A 20041-nucleotide genomic window follows, 5' to 3' on the forward strand; every position below is an offset into this window, starting at 1 on the left:
AAGTCCAATAGCCACGTATAGGATGCCACTAGGTACACTGAGTGTTTGCTAGTATAATGGCTTGGTTAGAATGAGTTGTAGTGTGCAACGCAGGCAGACGCGCTCTGCAAATGTCTTTGCACTAGTGGGACTATAGCAAAGTCCAATAGCCACGTATAGGATGCCACTAGGTACACTGAGTGTTTGCTAGTATAATGGCTTGGTTAGAATGAGTTGTAGTGTGCAACGCAGGCAGACGCGCTCTGCAAATGTCTTTGCACTAGTGGGACTATAGCAAAGTCCAATAGCCACGTATAGGATGCCACTAGGTACACTGAGTGTTTGCTAGTATAATGGCTTGGTTAGAATGAGTTGTAGTGTGCAATGCAGGCAGACGCGCTCTGCAAATGTCTTTGCACTAGTGGGACTATAGCAAAGTCCAATAGCCACGTATAGGATGCCACTAGGTACACTGAGTGTTTGCTAGTATAATGGCTTGGTTAGAATGAGTTGTAGTGTGCAACGCAGGCAGACGCGCTCTGCAAATGTCTTTGCACTAGTGGGACTATAGCAAAGTCCAATAGCCACGTATAGGATGCCACTAGGTACACTGAGTGTTTGCTAGTATAATGGCTTGGTTAGAATGAGTTGTAGTGTGCAACGCAGGCAGACGCGCTCTGCAAATGTCTTTGCACTAGTGGGACTATAGCAAAGTCCAATAGCCACGTATAGGATGCCACTAGGTACACTGAGTGTTTGCTAGTATAATGGCTTGGTTAGAATGAGTTGTAGTGTGCAACGCAGGCAGACGCGCTCTGCAAATGTCTTTGCACTAGTGGGACTATAGCAAAGTCCAATAGCCACGTATAGGATGCCACTAGGTACACTGAGTGTTTGCTAGTATAATGGCTTGGTTAGAATGAGTTGTAGTGTGCAACGCAGGCAGACGCGCTCTGCAAATGTCTTTGCACTAGTGGGACTATAGCAAAGTCCAATAGCCACGTATAGGATGCCACTAGGTACACTGAGTGTTTGCTAGTATAATGGCTTGGTTAGAATGAGTTGTAGTGTGCAATGCAGGCAGACGCGCTCTGCAAATGTCTTTGCACTAGTGGGACTATAGCAAAGTCCAATAGCCACGTATAGGATGCCACTAGGTACACTGAGTGTTTGCTAGTATAATGGCTTAGTTATCAGTTGGAGTGTGCAGAGGACAAGAGGGTACAGTGGCAGGATTGTGGTGCTCTGGGTAGAGGAATGGAAGCCTGCCTTTCTATTCCCTCCTAATGGTGAAATGCAGGTAGGAAATCCCTGACCTGGGCTACACAGACGCTGTTGCTGTTTGCAGGACCTGTCACCTATGGCTCTCTGACCCTGCCGGTTGGAGCCCTTAAAAGGACTGCTATAAAGTGCTCTCCCTAAGCTGTCTAACGCTGTGTATGCAGCGCATACAGCTGTATCGGCTATAGGACTCAGGAAGACGGAGCTGCGACAGTGATGTCTGACACCAAAGACGCAGAAGGCAGATAATGGCGTCCGTGAAGAAAATGTCCGGTTTTATAATGCAGGGACATGTGACATGCAGATCCTATCACACATGCCGTTGCTTCTCTGGCTCAAAGTCCACTTAGCTGTGTGTGTGTCTGGGATTGGCTGACATGCTGGCCCGCCCCACAAGACGCGCGCACTTAGGGAAGGAAGACAAGAAAAAAAAAAAAAAAAAATGGCGATCGCCATTATAGAAACAGCAGTGATCTGAAGGCGCTGTTCACGCACACTATACACTGAAATGTGATAATAGTTTGATTCACAGAGTGACTTACACTATTACAGCAGAAACCAAGCTATGATTTAGCTGTTTTTTGGCTGCTAGAACCGTTCTCGAACGTTTCTAGAACTACCGAGCTTTTGCAAAAAGCTCGAGTTCTAGTTCGATCTAGAACATGCCCCAAAATCACTCGAGCCGCGAACTGGAGAACCACGAACCACGAACCGCGCTCAACTCTAATTATAAGACGCACCCTAAATTTAGACATAAAAAAAGGTAAAAAAATAAAAATGGGGTCCGTCTTATACTCTGTTGTCTTACCGGAGGGGGGCAGCAGTGGTGATGAAGCGGGGTCACAGGAGGCAGAGGTTGTGCTGGCAGGCACGGCGGCACCCGGCTGCCGTCCTCACGCAGGCACTCAGTGGCCTCCTGCACACAGGCACCCGGCTGCCGCCTGCACAGGCACCGGACTACCGCCCGCACGCAGCCACAGGTACCCGGCTACCACCCGCACGCAAGCACAGGCACCCGGCCGCTTGCATGCAGCCACAGGCACCCGACCGCCCTATCGCTGCACAGACAGGACCCCCAGGTAAAGCTATATTTGGATTTTAAGACGCACCCCTCATTTTCCTTCCAAATTTTTGGGAGGAAAAGTGCGTCTTATAATCTGAAAAATATGGTAAGTGAAAATTCTTCTAAACCTATATATAATAAGACCAGTTTACAGGTGAGATTAATGTTAAGATATGAACTTTTTAATAAGAAGGAAGAAATATTTTTCCATAAGGGTTTTAGTAGAGGTTTAGTAGGACATTCCCCAAAAATATGTTTTATGTCAGCTGTTTGATTACATCCTCTCCAGCAAAGAGGTGATTGTGATGAAAAAACTATATTTAATGTAGATGGAGTAAAGTACCAACGTGATATCACCTAATAATATGATTCATGAAATGATGCACAAGATGCATTTGTCCATTGGGTTTCTTGTTTCCCATTTAGAGATATTGTTTCTGGTTCCCATTCAGAGATATTGTTGTTGTTTTTTTTTTTAACAAAATTAGCATCTGAATTAAATGGTAGAAACATTTTCCATGTAGAGTAGCATGGAAAAGTTTTGACACCCCTGGTCAAAATTACTGTTATTGGGAACAGTTAAGCCAGTTGAAGATGAAATAATATCTAAAAGGCATATAGTTAAAGATGACACATTTCCTTTATATTTTAAGCAAAAAAATAAAATATTTTCACGTTGTACATTTGAAAATTACGAAAAGGAAGATGTTCCCGTGCAAAAAAATTGGATATTCTTGGAAATTTGTGAACTCAGATAACTTTGACCAAGTTTTCAGACCTTTATTATCCTGTTTGGGGTTATGGCTTGTTCACTATCATCATTAGGAAAGGCCAGGTGATGTAAATTTCACAGCTTTATAAAAACCCAGCCTTCTTAAATCTTGTGCAAAAAAACAACAGCCACGGGTTCTCCTAGCACTATGAAAATGTGATACTTGACAAAGGAACTGCTTCTAGGTACTACTACTAACCATGCAGGGTGCCCAAACTTTTGCATCGGACTATTTTTTTTTTTGCTAATTTTAAAATGTAAAAGATGAATATATTTTTTTCTTGCTTAAAATACAAAGGAAATGTGTCATTTTTAACTTTATGCTTTTTAGAGATTATTTCTAGTGATGAGCAAACCCGTGGATATTCAGGTTTGCTGAACCAGCACAGGGGGAAAAAAATCAAGTTCGGCAAGTGAACCTGAACAACAAACCCCACACAAGCCAATGGGGTGAGACATTTGGGGCTGTAAAATGGCCATAGCAAGTGCTAGGGGGCTGCAATTGGAGGTTAAATGGTAGTAAGAGCAGGATAATTATACATGCCGTGTATCCTGGTGTTTCCCAGAGGATCAGGCCGCAGTTAGACTCTCATCTAGAGTCTAATTAATGTTTATCAATATTCACTGCTTCCCCCACCCACCCTTTGTGCCAGTGTCTGTGATTGGTTGTAGACTGCTGTACAAACCCCCCACCCTGTGTCCACCTCTGTGATTGGTTGCAGTTTGCTGTGTAGTAGTGAAAAAACTGAATAAAAATAGTTTAAAATACTGATATAGGCTCCCAGCATATTTTGATTGACAGCTCTGGTAAAGCAACAACTGCAGGCTGCAGCCCCCTCCCTGTGAGCTATACTGCAACTGAATATCGAAGTAGAGGGCAAAAAAAGGATATAGAGTCACCCCCCCATTTTTTATATCCAGCCACAGTAAAGCAGACAGGTGGGGGCTGGTATTATCAGGATGAGAGGAGCCATGGATATTAACCCCCCCAATACCAGCCCGCAGTTGCCCGGGATTGGCACATCACATTAGATGTGCCAATTCTGGTGATTTACCCAACTCATCCCGATTGCCCTGTTGCGGTGGCAATCAGGGTAATATAGGGGTTGGTGACAGCTGTGTTTTGTCAGGTGCCATCAAGCCCTAGATTAGTAATGGAAGGCGACTATGCGACCCCCCATTACTAATCCTGTAAGTGAAAAGAAAAAAAATACAAACACCGAAAAAATCCTTTATTTGAAATAAAATGCACACACCCTCTTTCATCCCTTTATTAACCCCCAAAACACCCTTGTACATTCGATGTAATCCATACAAAGTCCCACGACGACCCTCAGCTCTGCTACATCTTGAACCTGAAGAAAGAGAAAACATGTCCGCTCTCAGCAGGCTCCAGGAATCACTGACAAGGTGGACCCAGCTGTAAGCAGGTAAGATCACTCCATTCAGGGGAGGTCATACCCAGGTTCTTACGGTGTGACCTCCCCTGATCTGAGTGTGAGGCACGGCTGTGTCCCGCACTGCAACAGCCAATTCTGGGCAGCTGTGGGCTGGAAAGTGAAAGTGACTACCGGAGTGCAGGACACGGCAGCCACCGCACTCTGACAGCCCCCAGTTTGAAAGTGAAAGTGACTGACGGAGTGTGGGTCACAGCCATGCCTTGCACTCTGGTAGTCAGGTCAGGTGAAGTCCTCCATTGGCTATCAGTGATTCCCAAAGTGGACATGAGCGGACATGTTTTAAAATCACTGATTAATCAGCAGTAGATTATCATTAGAGGACTATTTGGCATGCTACCAGGTAGTCCAGCATATTTATGAGCTCTGTATAACTGCTATGTCTGTAGTAGAGAAAACATTGATTTTATCAAAATGACAGCAAACGTCTCAGTAAGTGACACATCACAGTAATTAGGCTCACTGTCTCTATATTATGCTGCTCTAAAACGAGGTATCGAAAACCTGGTGACAAATTCTCCTTAAAGAGTTATATGGATGAGTAATACAGAGACAAATATCATCTGCAAAAGCATTAAAGGGAACCAACCAGGAAGATTTTCAAATATAAAGTAAAGCCAGTGCTATACTGGCGCTAGGATGCCGAATATAAGTATACCATTTATTCAGAGAATGGATGTTTTAGTTCTGAAATACTGTATGTGCAAGTAAAGTTCTAGCAATGTACTGCTATTTGATTTACAGGTGCATTAGGAAGGGAATATGTTGGTTGGTTATTGCTATATATTCATGCCCCTGTCTGTTTGCCTGCACCAGAATTAACATCTATGATAGCAACAGGTGGAGGAAGGCCAGGCAGGCAGACAGGGGCGGGAATATATAACAATAACCCACATATTCCCTTCCTGTTGCACCTGTCAATCAAAAGCAGTGCATTGCTGGAACTTTACTTGCACATATTTCTGAAATAAAACATCCAATCTCAGAACAAAATGTATGCTTACATTCAGCATCCTAGCACCAGTATAGCACTGGCTTTACTTTATATATGAAAATCCTGCTGGTTGGTTCCCTTTAACTTATATTTCATATTCGCATATACACAGGATATTTTTGTACAACCCCTTTAATTAATCCTGAAAGTCTCCACTTCAATATCATCTCAGCTGTTTCATTTAAATAAAAAATAGAGACTTGAAGAGCTGAAATCATTACGATTCGGTCACTGGCCAAAGATTTCTGGATCTACGGTAACTATATATGTTAGAAGAGACAGTATATGGCAGGGCAGTCTCGTAAGTCAGAACAGTCACAATGGACTGTAAGACACTATGCCTTATGATAAAGCAGCAGGAATGTATGCAGGACAGCCCACATGACACCACAAAACAAATCCTGTTGTGGAAGAGTTGAGACTTTATTTTATTACTCATTGTGATTTAACTATTCAGGAACCAGGAAGCCCTGGATGCACCAGATCTGCCTGGTGGGGGTCCCATAGTTCATGGAATTAAATTGAACTGTGATTCTCATCTTGGGGTCTGGACATTATAAAACGTAGGAGGATACTGTTATCACGCACTTATTGCTATCTTTCGGACCCAAAGTTTTTGATGTTGCGGGGAATAAGTGCTGATTCCTCGAAGGCGGGAAAGTGTTCCACATGTAGCATGTAGGTGTAGAACACGATGCTATGGAACTGCTGCTTGGCCCACCCTCGAAACACGTGCACATCTCACAAGGGAATGCTGCGATACCAATGGGCACGTACACAGCGATCATGAAATAGGAGTCAGCCCGTTACATAGCATCTTATGTGTCCTCACAGCAGGACCCCAGGGTCTGCGTAATTGTGCCCCTTCCCCACACTGCTGCTCATTCTCTACCCCCTCAATAGTTAAATCTCAAGAAAAATGATCGCCCCTCTATGGCATGTCCTATCCTGACGTCAATAGTGTCCTGGACCTCAACAAAGGGGGTCAGTAATTTTCTTCTAATGAAGTTTAATCTTTATAATTCCTCACTTATGGAAGGATCTCTACTTGCTGCCAAAAAAATGGTAAAAACACCTGCACTAATCTAATACAGCTGCCACAGTCGAGGGTTTGGTACAATGTATTGGTGTAGACAAACATCTGTCAGCTAAACACATTAACAGCACAAATATCTCCTTAGGTTGATAATTTGTTACAATTTATCAGTGCATGCAGATTAGATTGTTCACCACATAGGATTTTCTAGACTGAATAACTGTAACAAAACCTCAGATGTAAAGCAGGAGACGAGCTGTGAGCTGGCTCCCAGGTAGAGGACGACAGCTGTTTCGCCTAACTAATTAGGCTTCCACAGGTCCAGATGGACCTGTGGAAGCCTAATTAGTTAGGCGAAACAGCTGTCGTCCTCTACCTGGGAGCCAGCTCACAGCTCGTCTCCTCCTTTCTACCCTGCACCGTCTAATAAACTAAAGATTCCTGCACAGCGGTACGGAGTGCGGTCCCTCATTTCCTTCACTCATCCATCGGTACTTGGACTTTTCTTCTGGACGAGCACCCCCGCTCAGGATACGGTAATTCCCAGCCCTCGACGAGCACACATGCGTTATCGCTGAGTGACATATAGTGGTGCAGCACCCTTCCTATCTTGCTGCAAAACCTCAGATGTGTATTAGACCAGGATGCGTGTCAGACTCTGGATATAAGCATGAATGTGCCCATTCACTGATAGCAAACAGAGGTCCTTCAAGATGGTGATAAATTCAAATACCAGGATCAAAATGCAAAAGTGAAAAAGCCGAGGACAGCATTGAATGTGCCCCTGACACTGAGGAGTGTAAGGCTATGTCCGCACTTTGCGTCGATGTAGTTGCAGTTCTAAATGCATCCTCTGGCAGAAATTGCTTTTGCCAAAGTTGCTTTTGACCATCAAAACACTATAAATGCGCGTGCGTATTTACCGTGTTTTAGCCGCGTTTTTAGCGCTTTTTACATGCTTTTTCATTGCTTAAACTCAGATGCGTTTTGAATACAAAGACACTACTAAATAAAGTTTAAACATACAAACACTATGAAAAAAGGAAAAAAAAATGAAAACAAATATAATTATTTAAATCATAAAGAAAATAGTTATATTTAATATAATTAGAGCGGTTTTATACTATTTATGGCTAAAATATCAATAAATTAATAATTTTCATTAATTGAATTGTCGGACTATGTGTGTGTAAAGGGACATATCATTCCATTATTTTGATGTAGTCCAAAACGCATGTTTTCTGCAGCTAAAAAGCAAGTACCGTATTTTTCGCTTTATAAGACGCACTTTTGTTCCCCCAAATTTTGGGGGAAAGTAGGGGGTGCATCTTATAAGCCGAATATACGGGGGGGGGTTTGGTATATATATATGTACACTGCAGCGTCCAGGGGTGGTGGGGGCAGCAGCTCTGGAGCACAGGGGAACGCTGCGGGCTGCAGCCTTTGATCTCCTGCACCCGCTCATATAATATGCACAGCCACTGTCCATCTCCAATAGTGCTGAAATCGCACCGCAGTGAGGGGCTGGGGCAGCGGTGCATATTATATGAGCCTGCGTCCCAGTGTGATCGCACATGCCCACCCCTGTGTTAGATTTGGCCCCCAGGCTGCTGCTCATTCTAAAATAAAAAATCTTTACTTACCCCTGCAGCGTTTCTCCCCGTGTCCCTGCTTCCACTGTGATCAGGCAGGCAGAGAGCTCAGCCTGCTGTGCCGATCACATGACCGCACTGAGAACCAGGAAGTGGAAGAACAGAAGCACGGAGCCAGACAGGAGGGAGCTCAGCGCTGGAGGAGGTAAGGAAAGAGGGTTTTATTTTACTTTGGGCAGCACTATGGGGGCGATATCTAACACAGGGGGACTTGTGCGATCTATATAGGGGCCATGGGCAGCACTATGGGGGCGATATCTGACACAGGGGGACTTGTGCGATCTATATAGGGGCCATGGGCAGCATTATGGGGGCGATATCTGACACAGGGGGACTTGTGCGATCTATAGGGGCCATGGGCAGCACTATGGGGGCGATATCTGACACAGGGGGACTTGTGCGATCTATAGGGGCCATGGGCAGCACTATGGGGGCGATATCTGACACAGGGGGACTTGTGCGATCTATAGGGGCCATGGGCAGCACTATGGGGGCGATATCTGACACAGGGGGACTTGTGCGATCTATAGGGGCCATGGGCAGCACTATGGGGGCGATATCTAACACAGGGGGACTTGTGCGATCTATAAGGGCCATGGGCAGCACTATGGGGGCGATATCTGACACAGAGGGACTTGTGCGATCTATATAGGGGCCATGGGCAGCACTATGGGGGCGATATCTGACACAAGGGGACTTGTGCGATCTATATAGGGGCCATGGGCAGCACTATGGGGGCGATATCTAACACAGGGGGACTTGTGCGATCTATAGGGGCCATGGGCAGCAGCATGGGGGCGTTATCTAACACAGGAACGTGTGCAATCCATAGGGGACCATGGGCAGCACAGGGGAACGTGTGCCATCACAAGGGGGCTATATTCAATATAAGGGGGCCATATCCAGATTAAGGGGGCTAATTTTAGGATGGGGGGCTATGAGGGACATATACCCTATATGATTTGTTAGAGGGACACTGGCATTATAAGATGGAGCCCATTTAACATTAAAAAAAAAAAATTCTCTTTTCCTTCACCAAATTTGGGGGTGCGTCTTATAATCAGGTGCGTCTTATAAAGCGAAAAATACGGTAAAACGCAGGAATTTTGATGTTAATTGCGTTTTGCAACTTCTCATTGACTTCAATGTTATCAAAACGCAACCCAAATGGCAAAAACAATTGACATGCTGCTTCTTTGAACGCTGAATTTTTGCCCAAAGTTATGCAAATTAAACGCAGCGTTTTGAACTGCAAAGTGTGCACAAGAAAACCCCATTTCCCATAGACTTTGCTGGAAAAGCAAAACGCATGCATTTTGCCATGAAAACGCTGCAGACCAAAACGCAGGTGAAACGCAAGTGAAAACGCAAAATGTGGACACCGCCATAGTGAGAGGGGGAAGGCAGCAGATTATGCAGCCAGGGAACAAAGCCTGTAGTGGGGTCTACCAATGGGCTGCAGTGACCTTGTGATCAGCACCGCTCCCATCCCCCATCATCCCTCATGCACCGCACTCTGCCCCATCCTTACCTGGTGTCTGGGGTGTGGTTATAGTCTCTGTCATCTGATTTATTTTCAGCACCAGCCAGCATACTGTGACACATGCACAGAGACCAAAGTCACAGGCAGAGGATGAAGGGGGTGGAGTCCAAAACTACCGTTCGTTTCAACTGGAAGTACAGGAACAGTGCAGCTCTTCTTTCACTGCTTCTGTGCAAGGCGGGCACTCAAACTTGCCAGGCATGGTCGCAGTCACAACTTCTGCTACTGATGTCATTAAACCCCCACTTAACACATTAATAAGGCGATGTGTACTTAACACAGTGATAGGGCATTGTGTACTTAATACATTGATAAAGCATTGTTTACTAACACATTGGTAGGGCATTGTGCACTTAATACATTGATAAGGCATTGTTTACTTAACACAATTGATAGGACATTGTTTACTTAACACATTGGTAGGGCATTGTGCACTTAACACATTCATAGGGCATTGTTTACTTAACACATTGGTAGGGTGTTGTTTACTTAACAGACTGGTAGGGTATTGTGTACTTAACTGGTGACAGTTACTTGATAATCACTGTTTTCACTGATGGTTGGTTTCTTTTTTTTATTGCTGGTAAAAAACAGCCCTTTATACTTTGAATTCCCAGCTTATGGCACTTATTTTGGGTTTATGATTATATTTAGCAGCCAGACTGAATAGGAGGAAAGGTATGAAATTAGCTGAGTGCATCAGTCTTAGCCGCAGACTCAGATTACCATGGGCTCACACACAGATCAAACAAGGGACCTTAAACGGCAAATCTAAAAAACAGCCACCAAAAAAGAAATTTGGGGTTTACTTCACAATAGAAATCTATGCTTTTTTTTCTTGGTAATTACTTAGTGGCTGTTAGACAATCTGGATTTCAATGGCCTGTGTCGACATTTTCTTACTGTTGGAGATCATTTTATACTCATTTATTTAATCCCATTAATCCCCTGTTTAGCACAGGATAGCTCAGCATACTAAATAATGGCTTTCCATTTCCATCAATCCTAATTGTGTAATTCTATGCCAATATTGTGTTTGGGATTCGAAATTTCCATCGATTCAGAAAATGTTAACATTCAATTCCTGATATTTGATTACAATGGGTAAAATGCTTTATTCTCCTCATAGTAACATTGTTGAACATTTGTATTGCACACAAATTCTATTAAAGAACACTTGTACCATAAAAACAATTACCGTATATTCTCCCCATAATTATTACATGTGATGAATAAAAATGTAGCAATTAACATTTGTGTTAATTTGTCCATCCGGTGCACCAGATGTGTACCGGTCAGAAGTAATTCCTTGGCATGAATGCTTTGTTTGCATCTGCTGTATTGTCTGGGGACCTCTGACTGTTATTCCTTTCACTGAAATAGAGGCTTTCATAATTGTAAGTGGCATATAGAATAGTTGAAGGAGAAACATGAACAGGTCTAGATTACAGATAGGCAAGGACTTCGAATGCCTTGTCAAAAGAATTTCTGAAAATGTAAGGGACACTTCAGTGGTAAGGCAAGTCCCATTTTCTCCCACAAATCCCTCTGAAGAAAGGTGAGGTCTAACAAATAGTTTTGTCTGAGGTAGATACTTGTTGACTATGGCTCACACTTGGATTGTGGTTGGCGCTCATATAAGGATAATGTGCAGTATTGTATCAACAGTAGACTGAAAGGGAATTATTAGTCAGCAGCTAAGAGCAGCTTAATTTGGGGGCATAGCCTAATTCCAGATATGCATCACTTGTTCAGCAGATTGATGTAGGTGTTTTATTAGCAGGAGAATATCCCTGGAAGTCACTGCTGCAACCCCTGCCCCTCCCTGAAATGTAGCATCATCAGAGGATGTACTAGTCCCTGCATGCTGTGCATTGTGCAAATTGCACAATGACCGTGCACGCTCTTGTAGTGCCCCTGAAGCCATCAGGAAGCTACAAGGTACTGCATCCCCTTATACCCCCTAGGGATCCATAAAACCAGTGCCGGTAACAACCAAACACTCAGTTAATCCCTGTTTTTCCCCAATTTACCCCCCATAGAATGGTACCAGGCTAGGGTCAAACCAATGGATGGCTGCCTAGAGGTGAAGCCACTCCAGTCCACTACACGACCAGATGGGAGGGGCAAACAGCGGACAGACAGTGAGAGAGACGGTAGTGTGTCGGTGACAGTGAAAGAGAAAGGAAGAACTTTCAAGAGTGTAACAGTGAACTGAGAGCCCCGGCGGTTAGTTGCCAGTGGAGTACGGTGAAGTACTCCCGGAACTACGCACCAATGGGGTACAGAATCCTAAGTCAAGAAAACACCCCAGGCAGACCTGATAAAATCTGCATAGTGAGGGGACCATCAAGGACCTCACTGACCTTGAAGTTGGGGACACAGTAGCAATGGGAGAACCAGTGACATGACCATAGACTCCAACCTCACAGGGTTCATATGGACTGCTGTAGAAGACAACCAGGAGGGGACTCCCAACTGCTCCAAGCCACGGGGACCCACCAACCAAAGACAGGTGCAGGGGAAAGAAGCCACCAGGTCACTAAACCGGCACTGGGACTAAGGGGACCTGCGGTTGAGACCAGCCAGCCTTGGGTGACCGGTTACCAGCTTACTGTGAATAAAGGACCCAGTTACATTGCAACCCCTTGTGTGGCCTACCTTCTTTCAATACTCATCTACATCATCCATCCTCTGGGGCCTGGCCCTACTTGCTGAGGGCCTAACATCCAGGCTGCCACTAACACCAGCCCAAGTAGGGAAAACTATGCAGCGGCGGCTCCATCCACATAGCCGCAAATTGCAAGTGGCATCACGTGTGACCTTTATTCAACAATCCCTTGTAAATATCCCCATTTTCAAAAAGCATCCAGGGCACGGAACCGGGCAACAGCCACCAAAGTGACATTTCACAGTTATACACCGCCTGGGACCAAGTACCCCATAACCGTGGGCGACAAAGCTTTTTCCAGCCCCTGGTCCTGTCCCCGGTTCTCTCCTTCTATGGCTTCTCAGAGCTACTTATATTGTATCCTCCAAACAGTTTTTTTTTTTTTTTTTTAAATAGTGAAATCTGCAATTTTATTTTGGCATCCCTTGGGCAGTACATAGTTATATACAATAGATGTTGCTATCTTGCTAAGTAATGCTCAATGACTGGGTATCCTTATAAAAATAAATAAAGTTGTTAAAGTTAATGTGCAAAAATAAATTACTGACAGAAAATGAAGCATCCAGATGTTAAGGAATGGTACCAGCCTGATGTGCCAGGGAGAGGGGGATCCCAATGCGTGTTTTGCCGGGCTTTTTCAAGAGAAGCGTGAATTTCCTTGAAATAGCACTGCGAAATGCGCTGGAGTGAGTGATTGGAAACATTTTCACAGTCATTTACTATCATTGACCTCGGGTGCCAAGAGATGGGTGGGATTATGGGCATGGGGAGCCATGAATATTCATTTCCCATTTATGGAGAATTAAATATTCCCTGCTCCTACCGCCACTGGATTTCTGTAGCAGCGACCCTGCTCCTGCCTCCTGTGACTCCGCTCCCCCTTTGCTGTGTCCCCCACAGCAAACCAGATACATTTGGTCTAAAATGCGTACTCCCATTGTCCTCCCAAATTTGGGGTATTAAAGTGAGTCTTATAGTAAAAAAAATATGGCAGCTTTTGAAGCAGTAAGTTGTTTTTTAGATTTTTGTTTTTATTAATTTAGAAGAGTTCTCTCTAAAACCCCCAGTCAAAAAGAATAATGGTGCTTCAATGTTTATCCTTTGATGACAGTAGCCAGTTAATATAGATGCATAATAGTAGGTTATTTCAAATACTTAATGTGAGCGGTGTCACACTTCTTGACAAGCTGCTTATAAATATCTGTGTTCTGTGCAAGAAAATATATTGCTAATGTCTTAATGATTGTTCCAGATAATGACATGGACTGAAGATGTGATTGTTGCATATGACAAATAATGCAAACGGCCCATTAGGATGAAGAACATAATGACTTCTCAGTAATTAATGATATTAAAAAATAGTTGCTAGGAAGTTTTAGGTGACATTGTTACATCCATTTTATCTATATAAATTAGCGAAAAGTGTTTCTCTTGACAGCAACCATTAACATCTTCCTTACAAGTAACTCATTAAGGTTATTTTCATTAGATTTGAATTATTCCATGTTCCATTGGACGCCATATTAAAGAAAAAATTCCTCCTTAGGCCTCAGTCAGACATCCGTATTTCACATACATACAGTTAGGTCCAGAAATATTTGGACAGTGACACAAGTTTTGTTATTTTAGCTGTTTACAAAAACATGTTCAGAAATACAATTATATATATAATATGGGCTGAAAGTGCACACTCCCAGCTGCAATATGAGAGTTTTCACATCCAAATCGGAGAAAGGGTTTAGGAATCATAGCTCTGTAATGCATAGCATCCTCTTTTTCAAGGGACCAAAAGTAATTGGACAAGGGACTCTAAGGGCTGCAATTAACTCTGAAGGTGTCTCCCTCGTTAACCTGTAATCAATGAAGTAGTTAAAAGGTCTTGGGTTGATTACAGGTGTGTGGTTTTGCATTTGGAAGCTGTTGCTGTGACAAGACAACATGTGGTCTAAGGAACTCTCAATTGAGGTGAAGCAGAACATCCTGAGGCTGAAAAAAACGAAAAATCCATCAGAGAGATAGCAGACATGCTTGGAGTAGCAAAATCAACAGTCGGGTACATTCTGAGAAAAAAGGAATTGACTGGTGAGCTTGGGAACTCAAAAAGGCCTGGGCGTCCACGGATGACAACAGTGGTGGATGATCGCCGCATACTTTCTTTGGTGAAGAAGAACCCGTTCACAACATCAACTGAAGTCCAGAACACTCTCAGTGAAGTAGGTGTATCTGTCTCTAAGTCAACAGTAAAGAGAAGACTCCATGAAAGTAAATACAAAGGGTTCACATCTAGATGCAAACCATTCATCAATTCCAAAAATAGACAGGCCAGAGTTAAATTTGTTGAAAAACACCTCATGATGCCAGCTCAGTTCTGGAAAAGTATTCTATGGACAGATGAGACAAAGATCAACCTGTACAAGAATGATGGGAAGAAAAAAGTTTGGAGAAGAAAGGGAACGGCACATGATCCAAGGCACACCACATCCTCTGTAAAACATGGTGGAGGCAACGTGATGGCATGGGCATGCATGGCTTTCAATGGCACTGGGTCACTTGTGTTTATTGATGACATAACAGCAGACAAGAGTAGCCAGATGAATTCTGAAGTGTACCGGGATATACTTTCAGCCCAGATTCAGCCAAATGCCGCAAAGTTGATCGGACAGCGCTTCATAGTACAGATGGACAATGACCCCAAGCATACAGACAAAGCTACCCAGGAGTTCATGAGTGCTAAAAAGTGGAACATTCTGCAATGGCCAAGTCAATCACCAGATCTTAACCCAATTGAGCATGCATTTCACTTGCTCAAATCCAGACTTAAGACGGAAAGACCCACAAACAAGCAAGACCTGAAGGCTGCGGCTGTAAAGGCCTGGCAAAGCATTAAGAAGGAGGAAACCCAGCGTTTGGTGATGTCCATGGGTTCCAGACTTAAGGCAGTGATTGCCTCCAAAGGATTCGCAACAAAATATTGAAAATAAAAATATTTTGTTTGGGTTTGGTTTATTTGTCCAATTACTTTTGACCTCCTAAAATGTGGAGTGTTTGTAAAGAAATGTGTACAATTCCTACAATTTCTATCAGATATTTTTGTTCAAACCTTCAAATTAAACGTTACAATCTGCACTTGAATTCTGTTGTAGAGGTTTCATTTCAAATCCAATGTGGTGGCATGCAGAGCCCAACTCGCGAAAATTGTGTCACTGTCCAAATATTTCTGGACCTAACTGTATAATCACAAACGCCAAATGACTGCAATGCGAATGTAAAAAAATGGATGGCATACAAATGACAATACAGATAAAATTGTGTCACTGTCCAAATATTTCTGGACCTAACTGTACATACATACATACATACAAGACTGTGGCCACGTGGGTATTACTTCGAGTGCTCGCATGACACTCGGCTCAAGCTCGCAGCACAGCGGGTGCCGAGTGTCATGCGACTGTGGTCTGATCGTGTGATCATGCCACTGTTGTGGAGGGGAGGGCCGGCACTTAGGAGGGGCAGGAGGGATTTATCTTATCTCCTCTGTTGCCGGCTGATGTGACAATTGCTCTGCTCTCACGTTACACCGGTGTAATGCGAGTGCAGTGCGATGTTTCTCTCGCCCCATAGACTTGAATGTGTGTGAGTGGAACAAGATCGCATTACAGTCACAGCATGCTGCGATTGTTTTCTCAGTCCTATTAGGGCTGAGAAAACAATTGCTCATGGGAGCTGCCCCATAGAGTAAAGGCTACTTTACACACTGCGATATCGGTCCCGATATCGCTAGTGTGGGCACCCGCCCCCATCTGTTGTGCGACACGGACTAATCGCTGCCCGTGCCGCACAACATCGCGCAGACCCGTCACACTACTTACCTGCCCGGCGACGTCGCTGTGACCGGCGAACCGCCTCCTTTCTAAGGGGGCGGTCCGTGCGGCGTCACAGTGACGTCACTGAGCGGCCGCCCAATAGAAGCGGAGGGGCGGAGATGAGTGGCTGGAACATCCCGCCCACCTCCTTCCTTCATCATAGCGGCCGGGAGGCAGGTGAGGAGATGTTCCTCGTTTCTGCGTTGTCACACGGAGCGATGTGTGCTGCCGCAGGAGCGACGAACTACATCGTTACTGCTGCAGTAATGATAATCGAGAATGGACCCCCATGTCACCGATGAGCGATTTTGCACGTTTTTGCAACGATGCAAAATCGCTCATCGGTGTCACACGCAGCAACATCGCTTATGCGGCCGGATGTGCGTCACAAATTCCGTGACCCCAATGACTCCAAATTAGCGATGTCGCAGCGTGTAAAGCCCCCTTTAGATTGGTCTGAGTGGAATGCAATTTTTTTTATCTCATTCCACTCACTCCGTATTACTCACCGTGTGTGCTGACCCTTACTGAGTTTTTCACTGACAAAAAACCCCATATTGATTATAGTAGAATAATAGCAGGTTCACAGATACATTTTCTTGCTCCCATCCTCATTTTCGATCAGCTTTCATGATCAAAGTAGCCCTTTCAAATCAATGGACTGTAAACAAATTGCACTAGAATGTCATCTGTATGTCATGCTGTCTGTTTACTCTTGGATTTCTTTTTTTTCACATACAAGCAAATCAGATGGCGGACCAAAGTAAAAATGGACAAACGAATGAAAATTGGGTTCATCACACTCAAAAAGATGGTCTACCTTCTCTTATGCACAAGAAAATGGACATCGGAATGACGCAGAACCACAAATCTTTGTGGTCGTTCTGTTGGTTTTACTGTATTCATTGCCTTAAAACTGTGTATATAGAAATACACTATCACTGTGAGAAACTATATAACAAAATGCACTAAAGATTATTTGAGTAAGCACACAAGTACTCATCATTTTACCCTATTTTGTTGTTACAGGATTTACTGATCGTATGGGTCTCACGGAGTTTCGCCTTCGTTTTCAAGTTCTGGCATCACAAGTAATGAAGAAGTACATTTCCACATATGAACCTGTGGATGAGAGAAAGGTATATTAAAAATCAATTGATGCAATTTTCAGCAACTAATGTTAAATATATCAGAATACAAAATCCCATAAATGCATGGTCACTTAAAGAGAACCTGTCACCAGATTTTTCACTATTAAACTAAAAGAATCATCTTCTGCAGCTCCTGGGCTGCATTCTATGAAGGTGCACCTTGTGCCCTGACTCCCCTTGCAGACCCCAAAAATAACTTTATAAAACATGACCTTTACTTATGCTAATTACCTGTGGGGCTCAGATGGGCATGCTCATTTTCTGCTCCTGTCTCCCCTCCTGCCGCTGTTCACCGTCTTCCTTTCTTGGTTGACGTGATGACACCTCCATCATCATCCTCGTTGCATTTTCAAATCTCGCGCCTATGCAGTTATGTCGGCTTGCGCAGGCGCAGTTCGCTCTGCCATATTGCGGGCAGAGCAGAAAACATAGCTGCCCTCGCGCGCACCGGTGAGCTAAATGCGCAGGCGCGAGATTATGGTCGGGTACGAGCATGGTGCTGATGAGGTCATGCACAGCGCCGACTATAATCTCGCGCCTTTTGACTTTGCAGAAAGTAATAAAAATGCCTTAAAACATTCTTTCTCTCATTATTCTGGCATTTGGCAAATATAAAGAATTTTGGTTTCTAACTGACCTAAAACGGGAAAGATTTATTCTAATTTTATGTCAGATAGTGAGAAAAACATGCAGATGTGTCTTTAAAGATAGTGTATGTAAACCTCTGGTTTCAACTGTAGTTGTAATTAAAATGCAGAAAGACAGTTGCCAGCTACAGTATATCACTCATCAATTACACAGAGTCTGATACTGCTGCTGGCATCTTACCTATCTTTATCCTCCAATCAATGCAATCTCAGTTTTATTTACAGACTACTACTCTCATCTTCTTTAGTATTAGTTATACAACACACTACTATCTGGAGTATATGCCAAATGCTTCCTCTTCCTACCTCTATATCGGAGATATAAATTCTGATATACTCTCTTAAAATCACTCTAAATGGCTGTTACATTCCCTGCCTTGGCTTTTATACAGGCTATTTTAGTCCCTTTTGATTGGCTGTGCTATACCATGTAATGTAATAGTTGCAAGGCTCTATGGGGAAAAGCACATGGTTGTGCCTTACGTCATTTCAACCTTCAGTGATGGATGCACTCCAGTCATTTTTTTTTTTTTACAATTTGCTTGACCTGCAAATTTAATAAAATTGGATGCAAATTCGATCTGTATCAATTCACTTTGATCATGCCTAGTTTTTACCTTAAAGGGGTTTGGCTTACAGCAAACCTCAAATCCTGTTCTAGTAAAAAGTTTTCGGGCTGCACGGATATCCTCCAGTTTTCGTTTGTGCTAATCCAATTATGAAATAATCTACATAGTACAATATTATTTCCCAGTTTATTTTTTTATATTAAAAACGTTAAAGTTTATAATGCAACCTAACTAATAGCATCAGCATTTGGTTGGATTTACATGATATATCCAGATTTATAAGACATTTTATAGTTCTGTGGTTCTCAGCTGGATAAAAGTGTTGCAAATATCATTTATCATTTAATATTGGTATTTTATAGCAGATATTCTTCTAAGCAATTATTTTTTATCTGTTTCCAAAAGGGTCCTGTATGTGTTTTAATCTTTCTCACTTTTCATCGAGAATATGAAATTTATAAGCAAACACCCAGCAAGAAACAGATCAGATGAAAAGACTATTCATTGGGTCCCATGAATAATTTAGGTGGAGAATAGAGGGGAGAGCAGTCATCCCATGAAATGAGAGATTTAACATGCAAGCTCCTGTAGTTCTGAGCAGAATAAATATGGGAGAAGGGATTTAGTGTTCTGTCAGAGGAATATCACTGTTGTAACAGAGCAGCAATTCCTGCTGTTTGACATCAATATTGAAATATATATTATTATTGATGGCAGCAACAGCATATGTGTTCAGCGATATAGCCTCTTCTAATATCTCTAACTGCACTTTGGATATATCAAGCTATGAAAATGTCCCTTCCTGGCGTATTTAATGTACTAAATGTAAGACTGTTTTAGCAGCTCTTCAGAATGATGGCTGAAGTCATCCCGTGAATAGTGATGGTGATGGCTCCATAGGAGACAGTGATCGGCATTAGTTTATGATTTACAGATCTAAACTTGATCATTATGGTAAAGGAGATTGGTTTTATGGGAAAAGTGCCCTATATTTTCTCCTTCTACTGGTTAAACAAAATGCTTTCCCTTTGCTTTAGTTATAGAGATGCGTTTTATATGGATGTCTTGACTCTGCAGCCAAGATCCAATGTGATATAACATTTATGTAGATGTAATGAAGTTAGTCATTCGGGGAAGAAAACCGAGAGACTGGGAATAGTAATATGTATAAATTTTGGTAAAAATTTACAACAGATCTGAGTAAGAGGGTGGCTGAATGAAAAGTTGTACCTAAAATTGCTAGGACACAAAGTTTTAGGACACATATAAGGAAAAGATAGTCTGTCAGCACTGTTTGTCATGGCTCTGCTGTGCGGAGCATTTTGCATTTGAAAATGCTCTGCTATGTGTCTTATGCATTTGC

General features: G+C 43.1%; 1 protein-coding gene across 1 annotated transcript in view; it reads left to right on the forward strand.

The window, feature by feature from the left end:
• MYO18B (myosin XVIIIB) overlaps window positions 1–20041 on the forward strand; it is a 1019172-nt gene that overhangs the window by 519348 nt on the left and 479783 nt on the right. Inside the window, exon 22 of the mRNA XM_075320057.1 lies at window positions 17341–17450. Within this exon, the coding sequence (XP_075176172.1) occupies window positions 17341–17450 (110 nt within the window). The remainder of the gene's footprint in view (window positions 1–17340; window positions 17451–20041) is intronic.

The sequence above is a fragment of the Anomaloglossus baeobatrachus genome, chromosome 1 (assembly GCF_048569485.1).
Source record: "Anomaloglossus baeobatrachus isolate aAnoBae1 chromosome 1, aAnoBae1.hap1, whole genome shotgun sequence".
NCBI classification, from domain to species: domain Eukaryota; kingdom Metazoa; phylum Chordata; class Amphibia; order Anura; family Aromobatidae; genus Anomaloglossus; species Anomaloglossus baeobatrachus.